Below are 23,998 nucleotides of genomic sequence, written 5' to 3'. Positions count from 1 at the left end.
AGGTGAGTTAAAAAAAAATTTTTAACCCCTCCAGCGCTATTTTACTATGCATTCTGTATTCAGAATGCTATTATTTTCCCTTATAACCATGTTATAAGGGAAAATAATAATGATCGAGTCTCCATCCCGATCGTCTCCTAGCAACCGTGCGTGAAAATCGCACCGCATTCGCACTTGCTTACGGATGCTTGCGATTTTCATGCAACCCCATTCATTTCTATGGGACCTGCGTTATGTGAAAAACGCACAAAATTGGGCATGCTGCGATTTTCACGCAACGCACAAGTGATGCGTGAAACTCACCGCTCATGTGAACAGCCCCATAGAAATTAATGGGTCGGGATTCAGTGCGGGTGCAATGCGTTCAACTCACGCATCGCATCCGCGCGGAATACTCGCCCGTGTAAAAGGGGCCTTATAATTGTGCACACTGGAGGAATAGGGCCAACCAACTACTCCTTCCAGTTTTTTTATGTGAGTAAGGCCTCATGCACATGACCGTTGTTCGGGTCCGCATCCGAGTCACAGTTTTTGCGATACTCGCCCGTGTGAAAGGGGCCTTAGTGATGCAGCTCAGTTGCTCATTGACTCTAAATGTAAGATCTCTCTTATGAGACTTTAACAAATTTTTCATGTTACACCGACAAACAAATATATTTTTTGTGGGATTTTATGTGATAGACCAACACAAAGTAGCAAGTACTGTATATGTGAACTGAAAGGAAAATAATACATGGCTTTCAAAAATGTTATTAAATAAAAATCTGTAAAGTGTGGCGTGCATTTGTATTCAGCCCTTCTGACTCAATGCTTTGTAGGACCACCTTTCGCTGCAATTACAGCTGCGCATCTAGAGACTGAAATTTTTGCCCCTTCTTCTTTGCAAAATAATTCAAGCTCAGTCGGAATGGACAGAGAACATCTGTGAACAGCAATTTTCAAGCCTTGCCACAGATTGTCAATGGGATATAGGTCTGGACTTTGACTAATCCATTCTATTACATGAATATGCTTTGATCTAAACCATTCCATTGTAGCTCCGGCTTTATGTTTAGGGTTGTTGTCCTGCTGGTAGGTGAAGCTCCACCCCAATCTGAAGTCTTTTGCAGCCTCTCCCAGGTTGTCCTGCAGGATTGCCCTTTAGCTCCATCTATCTTCCCATCAACTCTGACCAGCTTCCCTGTCCCTGCTGAAGAAAAGCATCCCCACAACATGATGCTGCCACCACCATATTTCACAGATGGTGTGTTCTGGGTGATGTGCAGTGTTAGTTTTCCTCCACACATAGTGGTTTGCATTTAGACCAAAAAGTTCAACTTTAGTCTCATCTGACCAGAGAAGCTTCTTCCACATGTTTGATGTGTCTCATACTTGGCTTGTGGCAAACTTCAAACGGGACTTCTTATGGCCTGTTTTCTAAAATGGCTTTCTTCTTGCCACTCTTCCATAAAGGCCAGATTTGTGGAGTACACAACTAATAGTTGTCCTGTGCACATATTCTCCCACCTGAGCTGTGCATCTCTGCAGCTCTTACAGAGTGACCATAAGCCTCTTGGCTGCTTCTCTAATTAGTGCTTTTCTTGCTTGGGCTGTAAGTTTAGGTGGACAGCCATGGCTTACTACAGTGATGGCGAACCTATGGCACGGGTGCCAGAGGCGGCACTCAGAGCCCTCTCTGTGGGCACCCGTGCCTTGGAAAAAGTCTATGGCGTACCAATATGTTAGACTTTTCCTGCCATTCATCAGCACAGGGCGCACTATGAACAGCAAGGGCAGCGCACTGAATGTAGACTATTAAGCTATTATAGCTAAATGATAAAGTACATGGAAGATATACTACACTGCTCAAAAAAATAAAGGGAACACAAAAATACTTTGTTCTTTACATAGTTGAATGTGCTGACAACAAAATCACACAAAAATAAAACATGGAAATTAAATTTTTCAACCCATGGAGGTCTGGATTTGGAGTCACACTCAAAATTAAAGTGGAAAAACACACTACAGGCTGATCCAACTTTGATGTAATGTCCTTAAAACAAGTCAAAATGAGGCTCAGTAGTGTGTGTGGCCTCCACGTGCCTGTATGACCTCCCTACAACGCCTGTGCATACTCCTGATGAGGTGGCGGACGGTCTCATGAGGGATCTCCTCCCAGACCTGGACTAAAGCATCTGCCAACTCCTGGACAGTCTGTGGTGCAACGTGACGTTGGTGGATAGAGCGAGACATGATGTCCCAGATGTGCTCAATTGGATTCATGTCTGGGGAACGGGTGGGCCAGTCCATAGCATCAATGCCTTCGTCTTGCAGGAACTGCTGACACACTCCAGCCACATGAGGTCTAGCATTGTCTTGCATTAGGAAGAACCCAGGGCCAACCGCACCAGCATATGGTCTCACAAGGGGTCTGAGGATCTCATCTCGGTACCTAATGGCAGTCAGGCTACCTCTGGCGAGCACATGGAGGGCTGTGCGTCCCTCCAAAGAAATGCCACCCCACACCATTACTGACCCAATGCCAAACCGGTCATGCTGGAGGATGTTGCAGGCAGCAGAACGTTCTCCACGGCGTCTCCAGACTCTGTCACGTCTGCCATGTGCTCAGTGTGAACCTGCTTTCATCTGTGAAGACCACAGGGCACCAGTGGCGAATTTGCCAATCTTGGTGTTCTCTGGCAAATGCCAAACGTCCTGCACGGTGTTGGGCTGTAAGCCCAACCCCCACCTGTGGACGTCGGGCCCTCATATCACTCTCATGGAGTCTGTTTCTGACCGTTTGAGCAGACACATGCACATTTGTGGCCTGCTGGAGGTCATTTTGCAATGCTCTGGCAGTGCTCCTCCTATTCCTCCTTGCACAAAGGCGGAGGTAGCGGTCCTGATGCTGGGTTGTTGCCCTCCTATGGCCTCCTCCACGTCTCCTGATGTACTGGCCTGTCTCCTGGTAGCGCCTCCGTGCTCTGGACACTACGCTGACAGACACAGCAAACCTTCTTGCCACAGCTCGCATTGATGTGCCATCCTGGATAAGCTGCACTACCTGAGCCACTTGTGTGGGTTCTAGACTCCGTCTCATGCTACCACTAGAGTGAAAGCACTGCCAGCATTCAAAAGTGATAAAAACACCAGCCAGGAAGCATAGGAACTGAGAAGTGGTCTGTGGTCACCACCTGCAGAACCACTCCTTTATTGGGGGTGTCTTGCTAATTGCCTATAATTTCCACCTGTTGTCTATCCCATTTGCACAACAGCATGTGAAATTGATTGTCACTCAGTGTTGCTTCCTAAGTGGACAGTTTGATTTCACAGAAGTGTGATTGACTTGGAGTTACATTGTGTTGTTTAAGTGTTCCCTTTATTTTTTTGAGCAGTGTATATTGGTATTCAGGTTAAATTGCCATTTTGGCACTTTGCGATTAATAAGTGAGTATTTGGTTACAGTTTGGGCACTCGGTCTCTAAAAGGTTCACCCTCACTGGCTTAGTAGGTTTGCAGTTGTGGCATACTAATGGATTGAACAGTGCTCCGTGAGATGTTTGGAGTTTGGGATATTTTTTTCTAACCTAACCCTGTTTTACATTTCTCCACAACTTTATCCCTGACCTGTCTGGTGTGTTCCTTGGTTTTCATGATGCTGTTTGATCACTAATGTTCTCTAACAAAACTGAGAGACCTTCACAGAACAGCTGTAGTTACAGTATACTGAAAATAAAGTACACACAGGTTGATTCTATTTACTAATTAGGTGACGTCTAAAGGCAATTGGCCACAGTGGATTAGGGGTATCAGAGTAACAAAAATAACATTTTATTTACTAAAAATTTTGAAAACCATGTATCATTTTCTTTTCTTTTCTTTACACATACTTGGTACTTTGTTTTGGTCTATCACATAAAATCCTGATAAAATACATTTAAGTTTGTGGGTATAAAGTAAAAAAAAATGTAAAAGTTGAAGGGGTATGAATACTTTTTCATGGCACTGTACCTTCCACAAGGATGGGTGGGCCTAAAGATTGCAATGAAAACATTTCCCAGACCATAACACTGCCATCACCAGCTTCTGTTCATCCAGAAATAATTGCAGGTTGTTTGTTTTTTGATGTTTCTCGCCTGACATGCCAACGTCTATCTGTTCGATGGAGCAGAAAACTTGAATCATTGGAGAAAGTAACCCTTTGTCAATCAGCCGAGGTCCAGTTTTGATACTGTCAAAATTGATGCCTTTTCTGCCAATTCAACTTTGTTAGCAGAGGTGCAGTAACCATCTGCCTGCTCCGGCACACCATACGCAGTAGGGTTTGCTGAACTGTTGTTCTAGACACACGTCTGGTAGCCTCCTTGTTTATTTTGGTGGTGAGCTGATCCACTGTAGCGTGTATTTTCTGAGCTATGTATTTTCTTTGTTTCAGCTGGTTGTGGGAATAATACAAGCTGCAGATTTACCAGCATTGGACATTGGTGGGACTTCTGACCCCTACGTCAAAGTATTTCTCCTGCCAGATAAAAAGAAGAAATATGAAACAAAAGTGCATCGCAAGACTCTCAATCCAACCTTCAATGAGTCTTTCACCTTTAAGGTAAACATTCATCCACTATTTAAAAAAAAATTGCAATCATTAAAGCCAAATGTATGCAGTTTAACTTGTGTTCGGGAAATTAATAGTATGCAATTAAAACCGAAAGAGGCTTTCTGGGTTTACTAGAAAAAACTATCCAATTAACTTATTTGGACATCATTGATAGAGATGAGCGAATAACCATTTCATTAGCAGAGTGTTTACGCTCCTTCCTTACCAGGTAATTTTTCTAGTTTCTGCAATAGGCCTATCTAACTGCAAATAACTATTTCATTTCTGATCCAGCCGACATGTATTTGATATTATTTTCCACAGGACTCATTAGACCTTTCTTTTGTTCCATTAGATGACAGATATAATTTTTTTTTTTTAAACACATATTGAAGGAAAAACACTAAAAGTTATGAAAAATATTTTTTTTTAGCTTTTTATAATTTTTTTAAGTGTTACAAAAGAAATACATTTTTCTACTGACTAGGCTCAGTACAAGACTGGAAATGAGCGGAGTACTTAATAAGTATTGAAGGCCTATTTTTCTTTTAATGGTTTTATGGCACCATTCTGTCAGAATAGATATTGTACAGTGCAAAAACATTATGTAAAACCACAAATAAAATGCACAGGATATAAAGATACTCCTTAAAAATATTACTTTATTAAATTAATCCATAAAACACAGTAAAAAACATGTAAATGGGACTTTGAGGTGATAAAAATTTGCCTTTTCTTTGTACATTTACATTATAGAGACGCAGAACAGGATATTTTTGATTAGTATTATAGGCTTGATATCTTGGGTTGAGGGCAAAAACATTAGAAACAGCTTCAAGGTAACTTTTTTATGTTGACCTCCAAAGGTAGATCTGACTTTAGAAAGGCCACGGCACTCTCAAACTTCAAAATTCTGTGTTTTATTACACCAAAGTAATCAGCAACGTTTCGACATCCAAGTCTTTCTCAAGCTACATTGACCTCCTAAGGTATTCATCTTAGGGAAATTTGGACATTTTGCCTTTATGCTTTTTAGTAGGAAAAATTAAAGGGGTTGTCTAAGTTATTTTTATTGATGACGTATCCTCAGGATAGGTTATCAATATCAGATCGGCAGGGGTCCGACAACCAGCACCGCTGCCAATCAGCTGTTTGAAGAGGAGGTGCTCGCTGTGCCAGCGCTACCTCCTCTTCAGTGTTTACCTGCTCGCCTCGGATCTGTAGCAGTGAGCAAGTGTAATTACATCTAAACCATCCCATACATTTTAATGAGACAGTTTGTTTCTATACAAGTGTATAGGGAAGAGACATCCCATTGAAATGAATCAGACTGTTCAAGTGTAACCCTGGGTTCACACCTGAGCGTTTTACAGCGCGTTCAAACGCGCTGTAAAACGCTCAAGACATGAAATCCAATGCTTCCCTATGGGAATGGTTCACACCTGGGCGTTTTACAGCGCGTACGAACGCGCTGTAAAACGCCCGACGCTCAAACAAGTACTTGAGCTTCTTTGGGGCGTTTTGACGCGCGTTTGTGGCCATAGGACACTGCAGTCAATGACACAAACGCGCGTCAAACGCGCGTTCACTATTACAAAAACGCTCGTCAGAAACGCGCGTCAAAAACGCGCGTTTGACGCGCGTTTGGCAAACGCTCAGTTGTGAACCCAGGGTAATTAGCTGATCGGCCAGGGTGCTGGGTGTCAGATCCCTGCCAATCTGAAATTGATGACCTGTCCTGAGGATAGGTCATCAATAAAAATAACTTGGACAACCCCTTTAATGGAATTGGGTGGAGAAAAATGAATATTGTTTTTTAGATTCAGTGATCTATTTTTCCCATTCATCATGTGGCCTTGGAAAAACACACACATTCCCACACGTTCATATACTTCTGCAGTTTGTCATGATACTTTATATGTGCTTTTAGCTCAGTGGAAGACCTGAAATGACTGGAGCGCATTTTACAGGGTGGCCCACGAAAAAGTAGCTCGTCTCCAATATCTACAAATCAAACCGCCTAATAGTAAATCTGTCTTAGTGGTCTATAGCAACCAATACAATACTTTTTTCAGAGCCCTGTAGGAACTGAAAGCTGCTTGGTTGTTATAAGCAACTAAGGCTATTTTCACACTCGCATTTGGTGCGGATCTGTCATGGATCTGCACAGACGGATCCATTTGGATAATACAACCGTCTGCATCTGTTCAGAACGGATCTGTTTGTCTTATCTTTAACATAGCCAAGACTGATCCGTCTTGAACACCACTGAAAGTCAATGGGGGACGGATCCATTTTCTTTTGTGCCATATTGTGTCAGTGAAAATGGATCCGTCCTAATTGACTTACATTGTGTGTCAGAACTGATCCATTTGGCTCAGTTTTGGTGTCAGCCTCTAGAGCAAAATGGAGACAGAACGGAGGCAAACTGATGCATTCTGAGCGGATCCTTTTCCATTCAGAATACATTAGGGCAAAACTGATCCGTTTTGGACCGCTTGTGAGAGCTCTGAACGGATCTCACAAACGGAAAGCCAAAACGCCAGTGTGAAAGTAGCCTAATGTGTAATTTATTATTAGGCAGTTTGATTTGGAGATATTGAAGTTGGGCTACTTTTCCGTGGGCCACCCTGTAGATTATGAGGGCCTATTTTTCTATTGCTGGTTCTATGGCACCATCCTGCCATTGCAGATGTTGTACAGTGCCAAATCATTAGAAACTCCTTCAAAGTAACTTCTAAGACATTCAGCTTGGGAGAATTTGGGCTTTTTTTTTTCATAGGAAAACTGAATGGAATTAGGAGATAATGGAAAAAAAATTTGAAAATGTATGAAATAAAATACCTATATGCATCTATAAGTCACACACACAAAAGACAGCAATACTATTACTAAAAGTAACATTTTTTTTTTACGAAACTAAGAAAGGAAGTGTGCGAACACACACACAAATATGTATATGTGTGTACATATACACTAATAATGCGAAAGAATATATTTTTTTAATGAAAGAAAAAGACGTACATATGGCACACACAAGAGATTGGTGTACTAACTATAGCTAAACCTAATAACTAATAATGTATTTTTTTATTTTAATTTTTTATTAATGAAAAAAATGTGTATGCATTTGGATATTTTACGCACACAAAGTCCACTATTTTTTTAATACTTTTTAATGAAAGAAAAAAATCAGGGCAGAAAATTCATAATTGCAGCAGAATCGCAGTTAACTTTATAGCCAGCATGGTCTCTCTCACACCAAGATGGTCTTAGCAGAGAGAGACCGTGCTGACTTTTTATAACCTTATCACATTTAGCCTTTTTTCAAAAGTAATCCCTCTGACACAGTGATAACGTGCCCCGAGAAAACTTTGGTTGGTCTCCAGGATCTTCCCTGTAACTGCCGCTATCTAATAACAGCATGGTCGCTGCGATCTGTTGGTGTCATAGGGCACCAGCAGATTGTAAAGTAACTTGTCGCTTTTATACTTCAGGTTACAGTTAACTGCCTACCACCACAAACCACAACGTAAATAGCCATGCAGGCCGTAGGTGAGTGGTTAAAGGGCTTTTATGGGAATTTATATTTATAACCTATCCACTGGATAGGTAATCAATATTAGATCAGCGGGAGTCCGACACACTGAGTGCCATGGCCTCTCCCTAGGCCATGTGATGTCACAGTACATCGGTCACATGGTCTAGTTCAGTGATGGCTAACCTCCGGCTAACTCATTCAAGTTAATGAGGCTGAGCTGCAATACCAAGCGCTCACCAGAGCTACAGTGTGCGAAGCGTCTCGCTGAAACAGCAGATCGGACATTAGGATATGTCATCATTATCAATTCCTGGATAACTCCTTTAGAACAAATTCTGGACAAACGATTTAATTTTTACCTTTAAAGCGGTTGCCTCACTTATTTATCTATTGTCTACATTTTTCTTGTAGACAAAGTTAATACAAGGTACTTACCAATGTATTGTTATTATCCACATTGCCGCCCTTGCTGGCTTGATTAATTTTTCTATTGCATTATACACTGCTCATATCTAGGATTTACGACCACCCTCTAATCCAGAAGCAGTGGCTGTGCTTGCACACTAAAGGAAAAAGCGCCGGCCTATGCATATTCCCACGGTCCCAGCTTGCACACCTACAGTGTGGAAGCACAGCCACCGCTGCTGCAGTGCAGGGTGGTCTTAACCTCAACAAGCAGTGTATAATATGATGAAAAAATCACAATCACAATGCATAAGTCATTTTTGCAAAACGTGATGCCTTGAAGAGTTGTTCCACCTTCCCAGACCTCGTTTTCTCCACCAGATTACTGTTGAGCAGGACTGTCTTAAGCTGCCCTCAAAGCCTTTAACAAACTGTCTTCTCTGTTTCCCAACAGATTGTGTATTTCCTATACAGATGGCTCATGAGCATGCCACTCACTTATTATTCTGGATTGTGTTTTGATATTTTTGCCCAGTTATACTTAATTTTTATATCAATTTTGCATAAATTACTGTCATTTCAACATTTGTCTTTCATCCAGATTCCTTATGCAGAACTTGGAGGAAAGACCTTAGTGATGTCGGTATATGATTTTGATCGATTCTCTAAACATGATGCCATTGGTGAAGCCCGAGTACATATGAACACCGTGGACCTGGCTCATGTCATTGAGGAATGGCAGGATCTCCAGTCTGCTGAAAAAGAAGAGGTAACTCTATTAGTCGAATGGTAGTCCACAAATGGTGGCCAAATTAGAACCTTGTTGAGATATTTTATGTGTGGAAACAGAAGGCTCATAAAGAAGTATGACTTAATTCATAAAAAGGAATTCTCAAATGAACTAGTCAATAATTCACAAGTCACCAATCTTCATATCAAACTGAGGTTCATGGTAATGCAGTTCCTATTCATGTAACAGATTAATTTTTCTTCTAATTAGTTCTTATTGGTTTTGAATGGTAAATATCGGATAGCTCACAAAATGGCTACCTTCATTGTAGGCATGAGATTTTCTATACATATTATCATATATTAGTTATCATTATGAATGTACCATTCTTTGACTTATCATAACAGTAGATACTATGTTGTAAAATTATATCAACAGACATATGTTTGAAAGATTAGGGCAAGCTGCTATATCTGGAAAAATAAATTCATTCATAGGCACATTAAATGACATGGCTGCAAAATGTGTTACAGTAGTATTGGGCCTTTTTTAACATTGTTCTCAACTGCTAAGTGGAATGAGTAAGTGTGTGTAAAATGATAAGTTGTGAGGTGGCAGAATTCTTGTTCTCCTGGTCTTCATCTCAGTCTACAAGCCTGCATGGTTACAGTAACATGTTCCTTGGATTCTTCTTCCTGATCTTCATATCAGGAACAGTGAGACATGTATTACTTGAGGTACAGGAGTACTGCCTCTAAATACAGATGAAGCAAATATTAACTTCTCAGTTAAAATCACAGGACACCTTTCTTATTTCAGAAACAAAAGAAAAAATGAAATATCTGAATACCCCAGCAAGTAATGGGTGGGGGGGGGGTCCTATTTTTTAGGCTATGTCCGGAACATGGCTGCCATCTTGAAAGCCGTCATACTGGATCAAGGGGAAATTTTTACGATGGGAAGGGAATCATGTAGCATATCAGAGAAGACAGAATTTTCTGAGAAATTGAGTCAAAGATTCAAAGTTTTGTGTTCAGCACCAGAAACAATACATTGAACATGTCAAATAGCTGTGCATCACAGGGAACTTTCCCAGTTGTTGTTGCAACTTTCTGTGTTCTGTCTTGAACCACAAGAGATATTGTAAATCTGATTGCGGCAATCGATTTCTGAGAAAACTCTGGTCTTTTTTCTTATGCTACAAGACAGCCTTCCCATTGGAAAATTGTAACCTTGATCAAATATGGCAGCTTTCAGAATGGCAGCCATGTCTGGACATAGCCTGAAATATAGGCCCCCTCACCCATTATTTGCTGGGGTATTCAGATATTTCATTTTCCCATTCGTTTCTGAAATAAAAGGGAGTCCTGTGATTTTTGACCCTGTACAATAACGTCAAAGTTTAACCTTTCAATGGGTTTTGTTGCAAGTGTCAATTCAAAGTTTGCTACATCTGGAACAAAAGCACTTAAAAATTCACATTAACATAGTAACATAGTTTTTAAGACTGAAAATTATTTTACCAAACCAAAATATTTTTTCTCCTGGGCCTTAATGCAAAATCCATAACAAGGCCCTGCACCTAGTGTTGTGCGAATCAAAATAAATTGAATTCCGTCAGAATTTCATAAAAACTTTGTCACAAATCTGAAATACCGCATGCTCTGTGGTAACAAATCATTTTTTTTCCTAAAATGGCGGCTACATGTGTTACAAAGTGAAAGTAAGAAGACCGGGAAGGAGATATGACCCATAATGACCTATAAAAAGTCTAATCCCGGTCACCATTTTACTGTGAACTGAGTATAGGTAGAGACTTGGCAAGTGCTAGGACAGTGTTTCCGCAATCTTAATTGTAGAATATTGTACAGGGACAGTGTAGGGATATTGAAGGGAGAGTTTTCAGACACTGTAGGGAGAGCATAGGGAGACTGCAGGGACAGTGCAGGCTCTGTATTTGTCCTCTGCATCTTGTCCCACTGCTGTGCCATTCATTCTTAATCCGTTCTGTTATACATAGACTGACTGTGCATCAAGCTTAGTCTCAACAGCCAGTCTAATAAATAGGCGTGTGTACCTAATTAATCTGCTGTTTTATTAATAATTAATCTGTGCAGTTATAGATAGACGTATGGTGCATCAGACTTATTGTCAACAGGTGGTGTAATACTGTATATAGACACGTTTATATACTGTAGTTCATCTGCTGGGCCATTTATACCTAATCTGTCTGTTATACATAGACTGACTGTGCATCAGACTTCGTCTCAACAGCCGGACTAATATATAGGCGCTTGTACCTAGTTCACCTGCTGTACCATTAATAATTAATCTGTTCAGTTATACATAGAAGTACGGTGCATCAGACTGATTGTCAACAGGCAGTGTAATATTTAGACACGTTTATATAGTTCACCCGCTGTACCAATAATAATTAATATATAGGCACATTTTTCTAGTCTATCTGCTGCGCCATTCATACTTCATCTGTTATATTACTGATTCAGTTATTGTACACGATGGCCAACAGACAGTTGCCTGGGCCCTCAAAACAAACGAGCAATGGCAAAGATGCTGCTGTAGCTGGCACAAATAGCAGCAGAAGAAGGGGTGGTGATAGCAGCAGTCGCAGCAACAGGTCAGAGCTGCCATTGTCATCCAGCCGTTGTGTTTTGAAAAACAATCCAGCTGTACTAGTATGGTTGACTCACTCTTCAATATCATCTCAGGTGAAAACAGATACACATGGCCAGGAATTGGTGGGTTCTTCTGACACCACACTTAGCTGACATGGGCAAGGAACAATCTCTGTGCCCTCACCTGTCCTGCAACTGCCTCTTTCTTTTGCTGCTTCTTCTGCTCAGAAAGTAATGCATTATGCCGGCTCTGCTCCTCTTTTCAGCCCTTAGGCGTGCAACTAGCGATGATGACTGTCGCGTGGGAGCACATGTTGTGAGCGGTCAGAAAGATGGCCATTAGACTGGTGAGGGTGACATAAGAGACGAACAGACATTAGTGGATGATGATGTAGCCGATTGTACGTGGGAGCCGGGTGAAGAGGGGGCATCATCATCAGGGGTGAGGGTGGCAGCTGGCCCGTCAGACAGCAGCAGAGTGGCAATATGCCAATGAGCCAACAGGATGGAAGCAATAGAAGATCTGGAACCAAACTCGCCCAGTGTAGACAGTCTGCTACTCAGGAGCCTTCCTGTCAGGAAACAACTAGCAGTGCACAGGTTCATAAAGGCAGCAACAGGCAGTCAGCATGGAGTGTTGGGGGTAAAATGCTATATTCGGCAGTGTGGGAATTTTTCATCAAGTAGCTGGAGTACATTAGTGCGCGGTATGCAGAACATGTGGGCAGAAGGTGAAGCGCTGTCAGAGTGATAATGTTGGCACCATGGCCCTGCGTCAACATATGGAGCGTTACCATAAAGTGGCCTGGGAAAACGGTGGCACTAATGTAGTGATACAGCCCGATGCAGCAACCACTGCATCTCCCAGGGGCCCGCACGACTTCTTCAGCAGTCAGGGCTCCTCAACCTTAGCAGAAGAAAGTTGACGTTCCTTTCCTTCATCTATTGCTCCTGATTCTCCTCCTACTCCTAGTCACGTGTTTCGCCAGCAATCAATCACCGAGGCGATGGCAAAGATACAACAGTATGAGTGCACTCATCCAACGGCGCAGAAGCTGAACGTGCACCAGACCAAGTTTCCATATCGTGGACTCTGAACATGTCAGAGGACTTGCAATGAGCAGGACACTGGTACGGTGGCCAAATATGCAGTGGGTCAGGATAGATGTATATAAGTCTATGAGTTGTTCGTGACGCCAATTGCAATGTGCGCAGGGTACTGTTGCAGGGCCCTTTAAGATGTTATAACTCACGTACCAGGTGAGGAATGTCTCTGTGTAATGTCAACGGTGTCTCCTACCTGGGTACGGCTGGACTCCTGGATCCTGGCTCACTTGCAATAAATTGAGTGTTGCTAGTAGGTGTAATTGAGGAACTTTGGTAGCAGTAAATGAGATCCAGACGGGTAATATCATCCAACTTGTCTTTACTGAATGGCAGCATAAATCCATACGAGTAACAGCAACAGTCTTGGGTCCCAGCAGGTATTGGCAATATGTGGCAGGGATCAATATCTCTTCTGCTTCTGATCATATGCCTGGAGAATCTGGCAGGTATCTTCTGCTCTGTCTATCTTCTGCTTGTTATGGGCCTGACTAGCTGAGGAGGTATTTGACTTCTCCTGGACTATGGATTAGTGTTGAGCGCGAATATTCGAATTGCAATTTTTTTTCTCGAATATCGTAACTTCGAGATTTCGCGAATATTTTGAATCTAATTCTATATATTTGCAAAAACGAATATTTGTTTGTTTTTTTTCATCTGAAAATATGATTTCTCCCTGCTTCTTGCTTGTGGGTCAATAAGCCATTGGCCCACAAGCAACTAAACAGGGGGGAATCATGTTTTCATATGGAAAATAAAATGACCAATATTCTAAAAAACGAATACATAGCAATATAGTGAATATATTCGTTATTTAGAATTTTGGCATTATTTTTTTCCTATCTGTACAGTTGTTCGCATACTCCTCCCCGACAAGCGTCCCCGTCACCATGGGAACGCCTGTGGGTTAGAAAATACCATCGGATCTGAGTTTTCCCTGAGATCGTGAAAGCTCAGATCCGATGGTATATTCTAACGCACAGGCGTTCCCATGGTTTGGTTACGGGGACGCTTGTCGGGGAGCAGTATGCCAAAGTGGAATAACAGTATACATAAATTACAGTCTATATGTGTATTTTACGAATATTCGTAATATTGCTCTAACTTCGTCTTTTAGAATATTCGTAATATTCTAAAAGACGAAGTTAGAGCAACATTACGAAAATTCGTAAAATACACATATAGACTGCAATTTAGCTAATATAGTGCTATAGTAATTTTTTTAATACTGTATATATTTTCCAAAACTGAAGTTCAGAAGAGGGAAAAAAAAAATTGACAAAAAAATGATTATAGCACTATATTAGCTAAATTACATTCTATATGTGTATTTTACGAATATTCGTAATATTCTAAAAGACGAAGTTAGAGCAATATTATGAAAATTCGTAAAATACACATATTAGCCTAGCCATAGTCATAGGAATGTTGCCTTATACTGTCAAAAGAAAAATCGCAATACGCAAATAATTAAATTGCATATTATTTGCGATAAATAGAAAAATTACGAATATTCGATTTTGACGAATATAAGACGAATATTCAATCGAATATTCGCTAAATATCGCGAAATCGAATATGGCACCTCCCGCTCATCACTACTCTGGATATGTACTCACAGCTTGGCTCACAGGGAATGCTTCTTCCTGCTTGCTTGTCAACCAGGTGAGGCTGATGGCTCAGGCTGGGAAGGTTCTCTGGTCTCAACAGGGTCCTGATTTGGGATCCCTATTTTCTAGGAGCTCCTACTAACACAGCCTACCCCTAGCTGGGGTGGCTGGTACACTAACTAGAACTTCCTTCTCCTTCCCATGAGACAGGACGCGGGACCAGCCCACTTCTGCTCACAGAGGGGGGGGGGGGGGACTAAAACTGGAATGAACTATTCCAGTCTAGCGATACTAAACTGACTAAGTTCCTGATCACACATTGCTTCCACCTGCTGGTGTACATGGAAATTACAGCAAAATATATGAAACAGGCCTAGAAAATACATAAAATTACAATAATGACAATATAATTATATAGACGGACAAAAAAATTACACTCAACATGTTGTAGCAGGGAAAAAGAGTTTGGTAACATACTCGGGGATGTTACATTCCCCCTTACTTTAAGTTAAGCCGTCCTCTGCTTACGTTTAGGAGGGTGAAAAAGGAATCAGCTCTGGGTACCCAACAAATACAAAGTGCTGCGTGAAATACATATAATGGCATACTTAGACAAATCACATAACGGCTTTCCCCAGGTTCCTGCCCGATAGAGTAAGGTGTCCAACACACAGTTTCCTTCTCTTGGTATAACCAGGTAACCCAAATACTGCACAAAGCAAACATCACTGACTGACTTTGTATGTTCTGGCCCTAAAACACCAAAGAAAGCATGGGGGTGTCTTTACTCCGTAATCCCACCATTGTCTAATGAAATGCCCGCAAATGGAAGGATGGTTTTATCCTGTATTCCCTTCCCTGCACCATAGCCTGAGAAATTTGGCTTGTAGCACGATCACTATTATGACTGAGGGGAAGCTAACATATGGCTCTAAGGCTTGAGGCGCCTTACCTTAGGCAAAAGCTCAGAAGGGGAGTCTTTTCCTTGGGTGCAAGCTTTTATGTTGCAATAAAACATTTTATAAAAGTAGTGCAAAATGTTATTTTATTTTGCTCTGTCTATCTTCTGCTTGTTATGGGCCTGACTAGCTGAGGAGGTATTAGGCTTTTCCTGGACTCTGGATATGTACTCACAGCTTGGCTCACAGGGAATGCTTCTTCCTGGAGGCTGGAGGTGGCTGCTTGCTTGTCAACCAGCTGAGGCTGATGGCTCAGGCTGGGAGGGTTCTCTGGTCTCAACCGAGACAAGGTCCTGATTTGGGATCCCTATTTTCCTACTCCTACTAACATAGCCTACCCCTAGCTGGGGTGGCTGGTACACTAACTAGAACTTCCTTCTCCTCCCCATGAGACAGGACATGGGACCAGCCCACTTCTGCTCACAGAGGGGGGGGGGGGGGGGCTAAAACTGGAATGAACTATTCCAGTCTAGCAATAGTAAACTGGCTAAGTTCCTGATCACACATTGCTGCCACCTGCTGGTGCACATGGAAATTACAGCATAATATATGAAACAGGCCTAGAAAATACATAAAATGACAATAATGACAATATAATTATATAGACGGACAATAAAATTACACTTAACATGTTGTAGCAGGGAAAAAGAGTTTGGTAACATACTCCAGGATGTTACAGACTGATGGCTTGTGCCCACCCAAGGTGGAGAGTCCCAAGCCGTCATTACTTCTCTAAAAAAAAGCTGGACCAGCCATGCACATGTATGTGGAGCAGAAAGTAGGCCAGTTCTTGAGCCTGTCGGTGTGTGGAGCAGTTCATGCCAGCGTTGATGTGCAGAACTGTAACTATGGCAGCCCACTGGGTAAATGTGGTTGTGGCCCAGGCACACTAGTAACTTGGCCAGGTGGTGGCAATGCCGCCTACTCATTGTAATTGTGGGATTTCTGTGCCAATGTCCTCCTCTGCCTGCTCATCCTCCACCTTGTCCTCAGCCTCCACTGTAGGCACAGTTCAGAGTGGTTCTCCAGCATACCACCTATGCAAAGCACGGCGTTATCACGCGTTTTTGCATCTGCTCAGCCTGTGCTAATAGAGTCACACTGGGGAGGAACTGTTCTGCTGTCATCAACCAAGAAATCAAATCATAGCTGTCTCATCGCCAACTAGTGATAGGAGCCAGGAACCATGGTCACTGATAAAAGGAAGAACTTTCTGTCTGCACTGCGTCAGGGAAAGCTGACCCATGGACTCTCTATGGCGCACGTTTTCAATCTGGTTGTCACCCGGATCCTTAAGTTTCCACCCAAACGCAAGACGTCTTGAAAATGTCAAGGCAACTGTGCATGCACTTTAACCATAACGGAATTCTATGACGACATGTACCACGGAAGCCTATAAGAGGCATTCCGTATTGCATTCCATCAAAATAGAAGTCTATGCTGGCAATAATTCTATTATTACAGAGTGCAATACAGAATGCCTCTTATAGGCTTCCGTGGTGCATGCCATCATAGAATTCCGTTATGGTCCCTGATGGCGGAATCCATAACGGTATTCTTAGGTAACCCAAAACTTGTACACCAAATTTAAAACACAAGTTTGCTCAACACTATTTATAATATACAGTATACTGTATATAGTGTGTGTATAGATTGTATATAATATCAAGCTTACTTTTGAACATGTTACCTGGCCCTGACATTCTTGCACCTACACTGCTGCACTGAGTAGCTGTGCAGACGCTGACTCTACTTAAGGAACAGCAACTGTTCATCTCTTTGTACCGAGAAGTATACCGACTCATGCACTGGTATATATTTATGTGTGTGGTATAATAACTGCTGGTATATATTTATCTGTACAGTATATATAGTGAGCTACTTGGCTTTCATGGCTATTTTTTAAAGGGGGGTTCCATTAAAATTTTTGCCTCAGGCAGGAGAAGAGCTAGAATCGGCCTTGGTACCCAGAAAGATTATCAAAATTAGGGTTATTCACTTTAGAAAGAAGAAGACTAAGGGATGATATAATTATGTATAAATTATGTATAAATATATCAGGGGTGAGTGCAAAGATCTCTCCCATCATCTATTTATCCCCAGGACTGTGACGAGGGGACATCCTCTGTGTCTGGAATAGTGAGACTATGGAACTCTCTGCCTGAGGAGGTGGTCATAGTGAATTCACTGAAAGAGTTCAAGAGGAGCCTGGATGTATTTCTGGAGTGTAATATGTTACAAATTATAGTTACTAGAGAGGGGTTGTTAATCGATCCAGGGAGTTATTCTGATTGCCTGATTGGAGTCAGGAAGGAGTTTTATTTCCCTTAGGCCTCCTACACATGAATGTTTTTTTTTCCGTATACAGAACCATTCATTTCAATGGATCTGCAAAAAAATGGAAGGGACTCCGTATACCTTCCGTTTCCGTATTTTCGTTCAAAGATAGAACATGTCCTATTATTGTCCACATAATGGACAAGGATAGTACTGTTCTATTAGGGGCCAGATGTTACGTTCCGCAAAAAATGGAATGCACATGTATTTTTGCGGATCCTTTTTTTGTTGACTGCAAAATACTGAAAAAGCCATACGGTCATGTGAAGGAGGCCTTAAATTGGCTTCTACCCCAGTTTTTTTTGTGCCATCCTCTGGATCAACTTGCAGGGTAACAGGCTGAACTGGATGGACTATGTTATGACTGGCGAGGGGACAGAAGACGTAGCACCTACATCTCATGGCCACCTGAGCCCTTTGTAGGCTGAACTGGCAGAGCAGGAGAAGGACATAAACGCCTAGGAATTCTATACAGAATTAGGCCTCTTGCACATGGACGTTGTGCATCCGTTCCGTGCATTGGGGACCGCAATTTTCAGGGAGTCCCTCCAAGTCCTTTGCGCAAATGGCCAGATGCTTGCTGAGTTGCTTGCGTTGTGACGCAACTTTCAGCATGAGGGATGACTGGCTCTCAACAATGTTAGATCCTCGCTACCAGTCCGAAAAATGGGGGCCTTTTTTACACCTTCTGAGGGATGAAAAAGTATACTATCGAGACATTCTTTGTAGTCGGTTGGTCACTGCCTACACACCCCTACACACCCCATCGTCCATCCTCACGAAGGTCTAACTGGAGGGACCCTCTGAGCTCACACTCCACTGCCATGACTGCTCGAGGGGGTTGGCGAGGCAGGAGCAGCAACAGCTGCATCAGCAGCAACTTAAGTCTTGAGTACCTGGTGAGCCTACTGAAGAAATCACCGAGCAGCAGCAGGACATGGAGCAGAACCTGAACTAGCAGGTGTTGCCACCCTCACCAGTCTGTTATGGGGCCACTAGTGTCCCTGTTTGGCCGTGTTGACATCACCATTTATTTTTCCATTCTTCTGATCAGTCAGAAGAACTGGAAAAAAAAAACAGGTCCTGGCATTTGAGCGTCCAGAAGGCCTCTATCACACGGTCTGTATTTTGCATCAGGATTTGATCATGATTTGGAAGCCAAAAGCCACCAGAGTGGGTGCAAAACGCAGAAGACATGCAAATATTTCCATCACATGTTGTCTCTGTTTTGGAGCCATTCCTGTTTTTGCCTTACTAATACTGATCAAATACTGATACAAAAAAACTGACCAAATACTAACCGTGTGATAAAGGCCATTAAAGTCCTGAATGCAGGACTTCTTTTACATCTGAATAAAGCAAATGGGCAAAACTCATGCAAATTGAGATTGAGCCCTCTATCACACGGTCTGTATTTTGCATCAGGATTTGATCGTGATTTGGCAGCCAAAATCAAGAGTGGGTCTAAAACACAGAAGATATATAAATATTCCATCATGTTATGTCAGTTTTGGACCCACTCCTATTTTTGCCTTACCAATACTGATCAAATGCTGACCAAAAACTGATGGTCTGAAGGCCAATGCTTGAATTTTGGGCTACCGCAAGTCCACACCAATAAATTGGACTTGATGCTAACATTGATCTGTAAGGTGGAGTTCACACTTCTGTTATTTAGTCAATTATTTCCATTACTTATTGTGAGGCAAATTCAGGAGCCAAGTCTATTCTCAGATTAGGTATCATGAATAGATCACCACCTATTTAGTGGGTTTGACCCACACCTGCTTTGGGGTGACAATAACTGACCAAATAAGTGAAGTGTGAACTGCCTAAGGCTTCTTGCACACAAATGTTGTTTTTTTTCGTTTCCGTTTTTGCGGATTCCGTTTGCGGTCTGTATGCGGAACCATTCACTTCAATGAGTCCGCAAAAACAACGGAAGGTACTCTGTATGCATTCCATTTCCATATTTCCGTATTTCTGTTCCGTTTAAAGATAGGACATGTTCTATGATTGCCCACAAATCATGTTCCGTGGCTCCATTTAAGTCAATGGTTCTGCAAAAAAAAACTGAATGCATACGGAACGCATCAGTATGTCTTTCATATCCGTTCCGTTTTTGCGGAACCATCTATTGAAAATTTGATGCCCAGCCCAATTTTTTTATGTACTTACTGTTTAAACATTATTGTATGCTTCCGTTTCCGTTTGTGATCCGCAAAAAAAGGATCCAAATGGAAACCAAAATGGAAAAACGGAACGGAAACACTACTGAACTGGAAAAACTGATCCGTTTGAAATGAACCGCTAACTGTTTTGCTACAAGAAAGGACTAGCTATGCGTGTTGCTGCACTGCACAGTGATTTACAACAGGATACGTTCTCCCTAATGTTTAACTGCAGGCCGGGATAGACCTAATTTAACGCACTTCATGACAAAATAATTTGGATCTTGAAGCAAATGTTTTTGAAAAATTCAGCAAAGCGGGCAAATCGAATTTTTGAAAACTTTGCTGATCTCTACCAGCACCTGCCATGTGGCATTTATAATACCACTTTCTTCGTCTACAGCACCAGCGCGAGATATGACTGCTACTTCTGCATTACCTATAGCTACATTGCTGCCTTTATTATGTATCCTGTAAATTCACAATTCGGTGTTGTTTCTTCAATCAGTGAAAGTGAGCTCTGCGCTGTCTCATGGCCTGACCGCTCCAGAAATTTGCTCCAATAGGGAAATGAGGCAATCATGAGAATTATCATAAAATAGAACACTGCATTAGGCAAATATGAGTGTGGAAAAAAGCAATGGCTTTTTTTTTTTTTTTTTTTTGCATCCGCTGCAGAAATAAGTCCTGATGCATGCTGGTGCATGACTTTTTTTCATTACAGGGTCCCTGGTGAGTAATGATTCCTTATTTACCTTTAAATTAATAGGCTCCCCACGGAGAGCGGTTGCTGTATTTTTTCCCTGCATGACATTAGGTTTTCCCCTATTTATTCATTGTGTTATGACTAAGCATAGTTTAATCACCAATTACGTGATACCAGCTGACTTCATAGCTTTCACGCTCGTATTCCAGGAAATTGATGCATGAGAACAGCTTGAGGCCATCAGGCATTTCATTTTCTGTTCCAAAAAAAGATTATTCATCCCGCATTCTTCTTTTCTTTTCCATGTTCTTATCAATTTTATTATCACAATAATTATTAAAAGATGGTGGTAGTTTATTGGACATTTACTGTACATCACAGCCATGTGTGAAATCAAAGCTGGTAAACGACAGAAATCATGGCGTAATACAGTGAATAACATGTAGAAGAAAACATTGCATGAACAGGCTTATTTAGTGGTACATTAAAAAATAAATTCTGGGGGAAATTAATTAATATTTCATATTGATGTCCTGTTCTCAGGGATCTGACTCCCGGTACCTCCAGAAATCAGCTGTTAGAGGAAGTCGCAGCGCTCCATGGAGCTTACCAAGCACAGCGCCCTCCACTGGATAGAGGCCGTGCGTGGTATTGCAGCTCAGTCCCATTCATTTGAATGGCACTTAGCTGCACCTAGGCCATGTGGCCAATGAACGTGATGTCACATGGACTAGGAAGAGGCCTAAAAACTCATGGAGTGCCGCAGCTTCTACATACAGCTGATAACACGACCAGAACCCACGCCGATCTGATATTAATTACCTATCCTGAGGATGGGCCATCAATGTCAAAATCCCAGAGAACCCATTTAAACGGTTTATCCCATTAGTAATTAAAGAAATCAATATAGAAATCAAAGATATCATATAGTGCATGTCAGTCTCTTTCTAACAAACCTACTCTTTCTAACAGCCCTGTACCTTACATGGATCCAGCTATCTGCCCATTTATTGCTGCAATTGAGCTGGCAGCTCAGGGGGTGTGCACTTTCTCAAGGGGAGTTTCCTTTCTGCTGCTGCTGGTGGCAGTTGAAGAATGGAACTGAGTATGTATGTCAACCTCACTGGGCTGGACAGAGAATTTAGAAAAAGGGCAAACAGCAGGGGGTGCTATACAGAGCATAACTCAGCAGCTATACTGAATTTTTATTCACAGGCAATTGCAAAAGTATTCAGATCTAGGTGCTGGTTTAAAAAATTTAGAATATTTTTTGCTGGACAACCCTTTTAAAAATCTTTATTTATATAGTGCCAACATAGTCTGCAGCACTTTACAATCAGACTAAGCCCATTAAGTCAATCTTGTGATTCTTACAACCATAATGTTTTTAATTTTCCATTGAAAAAGCTGTATAAGGGCTTCTTTTTGGAGGGATCAGGTTAACTTCATTCTTGTGTTTGCTATAGGACTGGCATACCAGACTGTATATACTAAGCACCAGGTGGCCGTACAAGTAACAATGGGATGAAAGTAACGTATTTAGACTGAATTGTTTATTCAGTTCTCATTGTTAATGGCCGTGAAGTACCCACTACCCATCCGGTCATCACCTGCAAGGCAGCCACAGGACATCATGTGGCTGCCTACTAAGTCAACATAAATGGTTCTAAAGGAAAAATATGTTTGTTCTTTTTACTTATGTAGGTTTTGTTAACTTTATTGAACTTACTTTTAGTAATTTTTGGTCCAGATTCCTTTTAACTTTTAAATTAAACCATATTGGCATAGCTTTGTATTTCAGTGCATTAATGACGGGTTAGAAGAGTCTTGGTGGCCTTTATTACATACATAGTAATATAATAACAGTTTGTAAGGTTGAAAAAAGACATCCGTCCATGCAGTTCAACCTGTTATCCTGCAAGTTGAGGAAGGCAAAAATCCTGTAAAGCCAATTTTCCTTATTTTACAGGAAATAATTCCTTCTGGACTCCAATCAGGCAATCAGAATAACTTCCTGAATCAACGACCTCTCCAGAAATCTAATAACTATAACCTGTAATAATATTACACTCCAGGAATACATCCAGGCCCCTCTTTTAGTGAGTTCAACGTCACCATTAGGCTTTACCAATGCAGAAGCTGCTATCGCTTTAGCTTTGTTCAAACTAAACAAGGAAATGCAGCACTGGTGTAAAGTAGAATTGGCTTTGTTGCCCATAGCAACCAGATTCCACCTTTCATTTTTCACAGCTCCTTTGGAAAATGAAAGGTGGAATCCGATTGGTTGCTATGGGCAGCTAAGCCAGTTTCCTTTATACCAGTTCTGTCTCGTTGAGGGATGCATGCCACCCTGACCTCGACTTTGCAGTCCCTTCAGTAAAATAAAAACAGACAAGTGCAGCACCAGCATATGCTACGATGATTTGGAAAATGGCTCTATGTGGAGTCGAAACATCAGAACATACGAGTAAATAAATGTATGCCTTTTTTGACCAGGTTGTCTAGGTACCCTTAGGTGACGTAGTCACTACTGACAGCAGCATCTAAGGGGAAAATAGCTGAAAAAGATGTTATCTCTGGTCTAGACAAATACAACAGCATGTTAACCCCTTAATGCAGAATGCATTGCCAGGCAGGAATGCACGGCAGGTGCGCACCCAATCACTGCAGGGGTCCAGCAGTCCCCGGTAGCTGGGCCTCTGCTCTATCCGCCTGCATCGCTGTTTACAGCAATGCTGGCGGATTAACCCCTTCTATGCTGCGGTCCGCGCTGACTGCGACATAGAAGTGGTTTGTGGCGGGTGAGGGAGCGCATCGAGTCCCCGCGCTGCTGTGGCAGGTACCCAATGCGTGACTAGGCAGCCCGATGCCGTGCAGAGGCTGCCCAATGCCCTGCATGGCATTGGGACCTGCCTTCTACGGGTGCCGAGGAGATCCAGCCTCAGGCTAGGTCTCATAGGCAACCTGTTTTTGTACTACTGTCCCAGAATGGTTTAAAATAAAGTTTAAAAAAAAGTGTTTTGAATAAAAAAAAATAAGTTTCAAGTAAAAAAAAAAAAAACGCCCCGTCTTTGTTATTAATGTATTGGCTCCCTCTTTATTATTAATATAATGGCCACTCTACTCTTATTAGTATGATGTCCCCGGTCCTCCTCTCTCTGCTCCTCCCCCACTCCCAGTACCTCTGCAATTAGGGTAGGGTACATAAAAGATAAAATAAAAAAAT

At 41.8% G+C, this 23,998-nt stretch overlaps 1 protein-coding gene across 2 annotated transcripts in view; it reads left to right on the top strand.

Annotated features, from left to right (window-relative positions):
• SYT5 (synaptotagmin 5) overlaps positions 1-23,998 on the top strand; it is a 95,118-nt gene that overhangs the window by 53,703 nt on the left and 17,417 nt on the right. For both annotated transcript variants that reach the window (XM_044278203.1, XM_044278204.1), the window contains 2 exons: positions 4,415-4,582; positions 9,121-9,288. In XM_044278203.1, the coding sequence (XP_044134138.1) occupies positions 4,415-4,582; positions 9,121-9,288 (336 nt within the window). The remainder of the gene's footprint in view (positions 1-4,414; positions 4,583-9,120; positions 9,289-23,998) is intronic.

Source organism: Bufo gargarizans, chromosome 2 (genome assembly GCF_014858855.1).
Source record: "Bufo gargarizans isolate SCDJY-AF-19 chromosome 2, ASM1485885v1, whole genome shotgun sequence".
Taxonomy (NCBI): Eukaryota; Metazoa; Chordata; class Amphibia; order Anura; family Bufonidae; genus Bufo; species Bufo gargarizans.
The sequence above is the reverse complement of the archived record's forward strand: the minus strand, read 5'-3'. Positions and strand labels throughout refer to the sequence as shown.